The 8,737-nt window shown below is 36.7% G+C and overlaps 1 protein-coding gene across 1 annotated transcript in view; it reads right to left on the minus strand.

Moving 5' to 3' along the window:
• The window catches only part of med30 (mediator complex subunit 30), a 44,643-nt gene extending 36,545 nt beyond the window's left edge, over nt 1-8,098 (minus strand). Inside the window, exons 1-4 of the mRNA XM_083900232.1 lie at nt 8,044-8,098; nt 5,465-5,518; nt 5,104-5,369; nt 895-1,053 (exon numbers count right to left, since the gene is read on the minus strand). Coding sequence (XP_083756358.1) covers nt 895-1,053; nt 5,104-5,277 — 333 coding nt within the window. The 5' untranslated portion in view covers nt 5,278-5,369; nt 5,465-5,518; nt 8,044-8,098. The remainder of the gene's footprint in view (nt 1-894; nt 1,054-5,103; nt 5,370-5,464; nt 5,519-8,043) is intronic.
• Nucleotides 8,099-8,737: the final 639 nt, after the last annotated feature.

Here is an 8,737-nt window from a genome sequence, read left to right on the forward strand (position 1 = left end):
AAATGAAGGAACATAATATTGAAAACATAATAGGGTCCACACGGTAGGCAGTGGTTTGCATTGTTGCCTCACAGCATGAAGATCACTGGTTCAAATCCCAGTAACAAAAATGGTGTGAGGTAACAGTGTCCTTGACCTTTAATAGTGATCACCAAAAATCCAACCAGTTCTTTATTAAAGCAGACCTAGACCAGAAGTTCCAATTAACGCTGTTGTTTAGTGTGTATCTGTGTCATTACCTTGTTTATGAAGCTCTGAAGGTTCTAAACAAACAGTTCAGCCACTGCTGAGAACACTGTGTTTTATTATAATCTCAGGCTCAGTGAGATCTCTGAAAAAACCTGGTCCGGTTACGTAAACACCGGTTCTGCTGTAAAGCAGATCCTCCTGCTCCGGGCACTAGTCCGGGCACATCCGGTTGCGTACATTGAACCGCAGAAGAGCTGAACTCATTCACATATGATTATCAAATCAATGTGGACCATTGATTTGATAATCAATGGTCCACATTGATTATGTTGACCAGTGTTTTTCAAACCTCAAAATGATGATGTTTTTCCACGAACCAAAACTATTCTATTTTAAGGATTTTTTTGTTGTACGGCGCAAAGAACGCAGAAAATATTCACTTTTAAGAAACTGGAAAAATCTGAAAACTTGTTTAATTACAAAAAACAATCAAACCAAAAATGTAGTGATGATTAATTTAGTAGCAAATTCATAATCTATTTATCGTTACAGCCCCAGACAGGATGAATAGTTTTTGTCTCCACCCACCCCTGTTCTGCTGTTGTATACACAAATGCTTCCTCAGTCTGATAGTATTGCTTGACAATGCCTATTTTCAGATGAAGGACACAGCATACAAATCCTGTTGCAATGGAGTTGTCTCACCTCTGGGGGTATGGGGTCCAGTCCAGCACAGTTTTCCTTGCACTTGTCATAGACTAAGCGAAGCTTGCGGAAAAGCACAGAGAGCATGCGTAGATGCTCCTGGAGTTTTCCCAGCCGGTCCTGCTGCGTATTAGGGTGGTAAGTGACTCCATTAGGAAGCTGCAAAGCAGAACAGAGGAAATATTGGGTTAAGCAAAGTACAAGACAAGTTTGTTAGTGCTAATAAAAAGAAACAATCATCGATCCACGCTAACAAAACCAATACAGAGTGTCTGTTCCCTAACTGGTAATAATCCACTAGACAATATCTAGATAATGTACACTATATACTTTAATTCAATCTGATAATAAAAAGTTATTGCTATTGGCTGAACATAAAGAAGAAAATGAATGTGTTAAGCATGTCTGTGATCATACAAAAAAAGGTTAACTACTACTCTCACTCTCACAATGAAGCATCTTCATTGGTTGGTCAGGGTTTTCCTTTTCTTTTTTTTTAGACTTAGGTGGCAAAGGCTGGAGAACCTGGGTGACGTGGGCAGCGTGCAAAGTGTGTGAGCCCACATTTAGTGTGTATGTAAGTGAAAAATCATGATTTGACCAATGAAAATCTTTTAAATTTGACACCAAGATGGATCAAAAATAGAAAAAAAAAGTTATAATATTATTTTTTTTGGATCCAGGAAATCAACCTAGGAACAGATTGTACAATGTTTATCCTTGCATGACACTCTCAGCAGTTTTTTGACTTGATCCTTCCAGTCAAGCATGTCTGGTGATGGTCCATCCACTGCAACCCTGCAGCACACATCATTGTATTATTAGGCTTCTACCTTACCTGTACCTATTCTTATTAGGCTATACCTCAATATGTACACTAACTTAGTAACGCTTCTTCTCCACTACATCAGTTTCATTGGGTTGGCTGGAAAAGGTTGGAGCAAACAATACAAAAATTAAGTCAATTTTCACTCATTCATCAATGTTTCACTCACTTATACAGGGTTGTAGTGGTAAATACAGATGTGGTTAAATTAACGTTACAGGGATTAAAGCAAAAAAATGATGTCTATATTTGGCTCTTATCTCTATCCAGACAATTACTGTATTCACTATTTTATATTATTCTCTATACACTACCAGACCAGTCAAAGGTTTGGACACACCGTAGAGTGAAGGCAAAATGGCCAACAAGTGCTCAGCATCTCTGGGAACTCCTTCAAGACTGTTGGAAAACCTTTCAGGTGACTATCTCATATACTGTAGCTCATCGAGAGAATGCCAAGAGTGTGCAAAGTAGTAATCAAAGAAAAGGGTGGCGACTTTGAGGAATCAAAAATATGGAACAAATTTTGAGTGATTTCACACTTTTTTGTTTATTACATCATTTCATGTGTTCATTGCTGGATCATGGTCATGGGCTCTATTGGAGAAGTTGTAATAACAATTATGAATATCTATGCACCCAATGAGGATGACTCGGGGTTCTTTAAGGAGGTGGCTCAACTCTTGGCAGGGAACTCAAAAGGATTAATAATATTAGGGCTATTTTAATTGTGTGATGAACAAATACTTAAATTAAAAATAAATTCCCATTTGATCAGAAATACCAATTGTCCAAATCGAAAGCATTGTGCAATATGATAGATGAGCTCGGATTTGGCGTGTAAAAAAAACAAAACTATAGAGACTACACTCATTTTTCGAAGGAACGTGAAAAAAAACAAAGATTGTTAGAAGAACAAATGAAGAAATTAGAGGCAGAACACAAAATAACAAATAGTAACACTATTTTTATAGCGCTAAGTAACTGTAGAGAGCAATTAAATGATCTACTGACGTACAAAGCAGAGGGGGCCTTACGATTCACTAATCAAAAGTATTACGAACAAGTGAATAAAGCAAGCAGACGACTCACTTTCCAATTAAGAAAAGCACAAGCAAACCGAACAATATAAAAAGTTATTTGTCCAAACTCAAGTAATTTGGCATCTCATCCTGAAGAGCTTGTTTTAGATAAAATGGGATTTGATGAAGCATTTATGGTGTGGTTCAAAGTCTTATATAAAAACCCACCTCCAGAGTTCATGTTAACGGTGATATCTGGGACAGTTTTTCATTAAAGGAACACGTCAGGGTTGTCTCCAATTTTGTTTGCTATAAGTATAGAACCCTTAGCTGAACCAATTATAAGTAACCAATGGATTAGTGGTATATCAGACAGGACAAAAGAGCACAAATGATCATTATATGCAGATGATATCATTTTGTACATTAAGAATCCCAGCACTTCCATACCTGCACTTCTGAAACCTTTGAAAGACTTTGGTGGGGCCTCAGGCTATAAAGTCAACGAATCGTAATCTGAAGCCATGATGTTGAACAGATGCTGACCACCAGAACTATCTGATCAGGTTAAATTTAATTGGTCACCGCAGGGGTTTCGATACTTGGGAATATGTATTTCCTCAGATGCTTACCAACTGTATTATTTGAATTATGGGAAATTAATAGTATACAAGGACCTGGAAAGATGGAAAATATTGCCATTATACTTCTTTGGTAGGATAGAGACAGTCAGATCAAATATTCTGCCCAGATTGTTATATGTTTATGTCTCTTCCTATTTGGATTGCAGCAACTAAATTTAAAAAGTTACAAAAAATGATTTCTTCTTTTATCTGGCATGAGAAGAAACCCAGAATCAAATTGACACACTTGACCAGCATTAAAGCACACGGTGGTCTAAATGTTCCAAATTTGAAATGATATTATTGGGCAGCACAATTACATGGGGCAGTGGAATGGAATTAAAACAGAAGAAACAACATGACTATCTTTGGAGGAGAATTCATGTCCTGGAGTCTCACCACAAGCACTAACGTTCTGCTCAAATGAGTTTTGGACAAAGAACAACATTTCAAATGTCTGGATGAAATGCACACTCAAGGTTCTAAACTCTGTCTATATCTAGGGCAATGAAAATCAGTTGATGGATTTTAAACCCAGACACTTTGATGCAAGATTCAAGGTATGGGGACATAATGGCCTTGTTTTTGTTGAGGATTTATTTGATGGTCAAACCCTGAAATAATTTACTCAGTTACAAGAAGCTGAGAATGTATCTGACTTCACACAAAGAATGGCAATCTCTTACTTTACAGCCTTCTGATTTTGAACTTTTTTTATTAAGATCATGAAGAAAGGGGTTGATAAAAAAATCATATCACTTTTACATAAATGACTACAGACAACTGTAATGGGGACCTCTTCTGAATGTTGTGATAGAGGATCAAGTCTGGGAACAAAATGGGCATAAATTGACCAGTCGTCCCTCATGGAAAGAATTCATATGGAAAGTGAATCTTCGCTTTTTCAAAACTCCATTTATCTCCAAATTTGACAAGACAAAAACAAATTTCTGAATTGATGTAGTGGGAGGGGATCTGGGCGGAACTTCGGAACCTTTTACAAGTTAACATAAATAATGATCTGCTGATCTTTGTTCTTGAAGTGCTTCCCTATGACTTTTTATGTAAAGAAAAAATGTACTTACTCAAAATCCTTATAATGGTGGCAAAAAAGATGATAACCTTATTCTGGTGTAAATCACTGCCCCCGACAGTGAACCAATGGAAAGAGCAACTTATCAGGGTTTACACAATGGAAAAAATAACGGCAAAGCAAAACCTTGACGTGTTCTTATTCAAGAAGAGATGGAACCCAGAAATTAATTACTTCAGATTAAAAATATAGGGTTCTTAGGTGACTCAGTTTCATAGGCATCTGTATGGACCCTTCAAAGTATAGGGTGTGTTTTTGTTTTTGTTATCTACTGTTTTCACTTCATAACACTGACGTAATTCTACTCAATCGTGTTTAGACATAATTATTAATTTTATTAATATTTAATTAATTATTTATTTGCACTCTCTGACATTGTCATACAAAGATGGATTCACCTTGCTCATGGGTTCTCTGTTCATGCTATCTGTCTTTTATTTTTACTTATGAAACAAAAGATTTGAAAGCTTTTAATAAAAAAAATCTGTAAATATGTTCAGATATGTAAAGCTTGAAGCATCAATAAAAACATTTGTTAAAAAACAATACATAAAAGGAGAAAGGAGGAGAGGAAAACTGTAAAGTGACAGGAGAATTTAACCACAGTTAAAGGAGATACAGGTAGAGAGACATAGCAAGGATGACCTGCATGTTCCTGAGGAGTTGGAAGATCTCCAATGTCCTGACGACAATGTCTTGGACAGTCTCCTGGCCGATGCGGCACAGTGAGGCCGTGTTGACATCACGAGCTACCTGGCCTTGCTGCTGCTGCAGTGGTGGCTGCCCACCAAAGGGGGACACTAGTGGTGGGGTTGTCATAGAGACACTGGATGACTGGGACGGACGAGAAGGTCAAGGTCCAGGTGCAGTTTCCCCGTCAGGCCATTCCACACCAGTACACCCTTATACACCTTGATGAAGTTTAAAAAATAAGATGAGGAGAAAGACAAGTTGACAGCTGATAGTAAATAAGAAAAAGTGCAGCACTAGAACTGACAATTATTACCTCCACCCAGGTGGGTATGTTTTCAGCCTTGATCTGTCTGTGAGCAGCATAACTCTATAACCATGGATGTAAACAACATTTTCTGTGGATTAAATTTATGTCCCAAGGCAAAAACTATTAGATTTTGACAGTGGTCCAGACATTGAACCAGATTGTGTAGACAGTAGAAGTTAATCTTGCAAGATCACAGAGTGTAGAACACTAGGGCTGCAATGATTATTCCATTAAACAATTATTAATAGATTCATGAATGAATTGTCAACTATTTTGAATATATTGTCAATAATTAAAACAACTTTCTAATTTTCAGCTTCTTAAATGTGAATAATTTAGATTTGTGGACAAAACAAGACATCTTGGAAATGTATAATTTCCAGGTTTGGTAAACACCGATCAGTAGTTTCTGACAACTTAATTATTAATAGAGAAAATAATGGACAGATTAATGGATGATGAAAATCATCATTAGTTGCTGCCCAGACTGACAGTGCAGTAGACTGAGTGCTTTCTCTTGTATACATGATCAATTATTCTGCCTATTGTTACCTTAGGTCATATTTTCATCAGCATGGATTTATCTGTAAGTTTGTTCTTCTGTTAACAACTTCCTGTCTTCAGTTCTTGACATTTCATCATCTGAATCCTTTATCATGGGTAGATGTTCACCAACAAGTACGTTCCCATTAAATGTTAGGTAAGAATCAGAATCTACCCACTGGTGATGTCACAACAAAATCACATTTTTAAGAAATCCTTTCTTATAATGGACAAAATGTATTTTGTCATGTTTATGTAATATAGTAATAGCGATAAGCAGGTAAAGTTCTATAAAGATCTAGAAAGTCTTCTGAATCCAGTGGATCTAAGAGTAAACACCGGTGACAGAACAAGCCTTGGTGTCGCTCTGTGCTCTCTTTGGGATCTTGTTGATTGATGTGTGATTGTCAGAAAAGAGTAACTGAACTGATTTGCTAGCGGCTAAAAGTAATGTTTTCAAATGAGGCTTAAATCTTCTCAGGACTGGTGAGGAAATAAATATTGAAATATTTGGCATTTTCCTTAACAATGTAGTCAATTATCTGAACAATTGACAATGTATTATCGTTATTACAATAATTATTATATTTACTCAAAACAATTTATACTAAAATGATAATCACATAACTGTAATAGTATACTGGCTTAACACCAGCTACAAAACCTTTATGTAACACAGAGGAAATGCACAGCTGTCACTAATGATATTGCTATAACTATAAGTTATAACTGATAACTTAGCCTGTCTTTAAGTTGTTTGACGATGTTTATTCAACACTATGACGTGTCATTCCATTGGCACAAGTTTGTTAGCTCAATACCACACTGTAACGACTAGGGCTGCAACTAACGATTATTTTAATAATCGATTAATCGGTCGATTATTTTTTCGATTAATCGAAGAATCGGATAAAAAAAAGAAACATTTGTAATTCCCATATCTTTATTCAAAAACGGAACATTTCAAATTCACAGTGCAGACTAAAGTGTAAAAACAACTGGTTATTGCTCCAACGTCTCTGAGCTATCAAAAGTAATATTATATGATAAAAAAAAAATCAAAACTTACTGGAATAACACAAAAAAACATACAATGTATGATATACATACATTTACAGAAGAGACACATGTTTTATAATATTAATTAATTTATACTCACACAGGTTAAAGTACACATGTATTTTTACACTAATTTAAGTATATTTAATATGTTGATTTCGACATAATGTTCTACCTCACTTGAATCTCACCTGCTTACTACAGAAAATGTACACTTGAAACTTACTCATTACATTATTACATCATAGTTAGTATGTAAACTCGTTTTTAATAACTTACAGCTGTAAGTGCTTTAAAAATGGAAGAAAAAAGACATGCGCGCGTGTACACACACACACACACACACACACTTTAACCAGCTTTGGTTAGTTTAATAAACTGTTCATGTTTGTAAAGCTGGATTATAGGTGCTTGTTAATCACCGTGGTTCTCCCGTGCCACACCATTTGCAAAGATTGCAGCTAACACACTTTTTAGGTTCATGAATGGTTAAGTGTTCCCACATTTTAGAAGATTTCCTCCGCCATGTTTCAAGTCTAAAATATAAGTTGTCTCTCACTCTAAAACTTTCCCTCACCGCTTAATCGCTCGACTATTCACGCGCACACAAGGCTCGCTGTGCATCAACCGGCATGAAACAGTCGGCATCTGTAAACAGTTCCGCGCTTAGGAGCGACGTATTAATCGCGCGACTCAACGAATCGATAATTAAATTCGTTGCCAACGCTTTTAGTAATCGATTTTTATCGATTGGTTGTTGCAGCCCTAGTAACGACATTAGCCGAGTAACAGCCTTCGTAGAAGAAGTGCAGATAGCGCTGTGACCAAAGCTAAAGTGAACACTGTCAACAGCGACACCTTCAGCTGCCTCTCGGCTCGTTTCCTCGCGTTGTCCTCGATTGAAGGCGACACCACACGGACTCTAACACGACATGAAGTGTTCGTTATTAACCAGTAACGTGTTAAACAGTGTGTAATGTTACCTGTGTGGTGACAAGTATGTTGTTGACATAACAAGGCGCCTGCTCTGCTCCTAAGATCTCACATGCTGTAACTCTCGCGAGAGGTGGTCTCACACCACTCGGGGTCGTAAAGAATGAAATAAAGGCGCCACTTGAAAATATTTTCTTCTATGTAAGTCGTTTTTAGTGTCTTTTTTTTTTCACTGAATAACGACACTAAAATATTCACGAAACACATTGTTTTTGTCTTAATGATAATAAATGCTTAGTTTAACTTGCCTCCGTGCCTACAAATGTAGAATTTGTGACAATATTAGGATAAAGTAAGGCGCACTACAATTTTGTTCAGAGTGTTCCAGCGCTATTTGCTGGTGTATTCCTTTTTAACAGACACACGCACACACACGCACACATCATGCTTTGTTTGGTCTTATAATACACTGGAGTGTAAAGGGAGAAGATGGAGAAATATCTTGTGAGTAGCTGTGCTCTCTAAATGTCATACAGTTCACTCCTAAAACAGTGTTGAGTTTATAGCACAGTGTGAATTGTTTGACTAAATAGCTGATGTTACATTAGATAAACATATATCTGAGCTGTCAAAGACACTTAGAAGATGACAGCAGAGTTAGACCAGAAGAACATGCAGGTTTAAGTCTGCGCTGAGGTTGAATGATGATGATGACGACGATGATGATGATGATGATGATGATAT

This window comes from Microchirus variegatus, assembly GCF_963457635.1.
Source record: "Microchirus variegatus genome assembly, chromosome: 13".
Taxonomy (NCBI): domain Eukaryota; kingdom Metazoa; phylum Chordata; class Actinopteri; order Pleuronectiformes; family Soleidae; genus Microchirus; species Microchirus variegatus.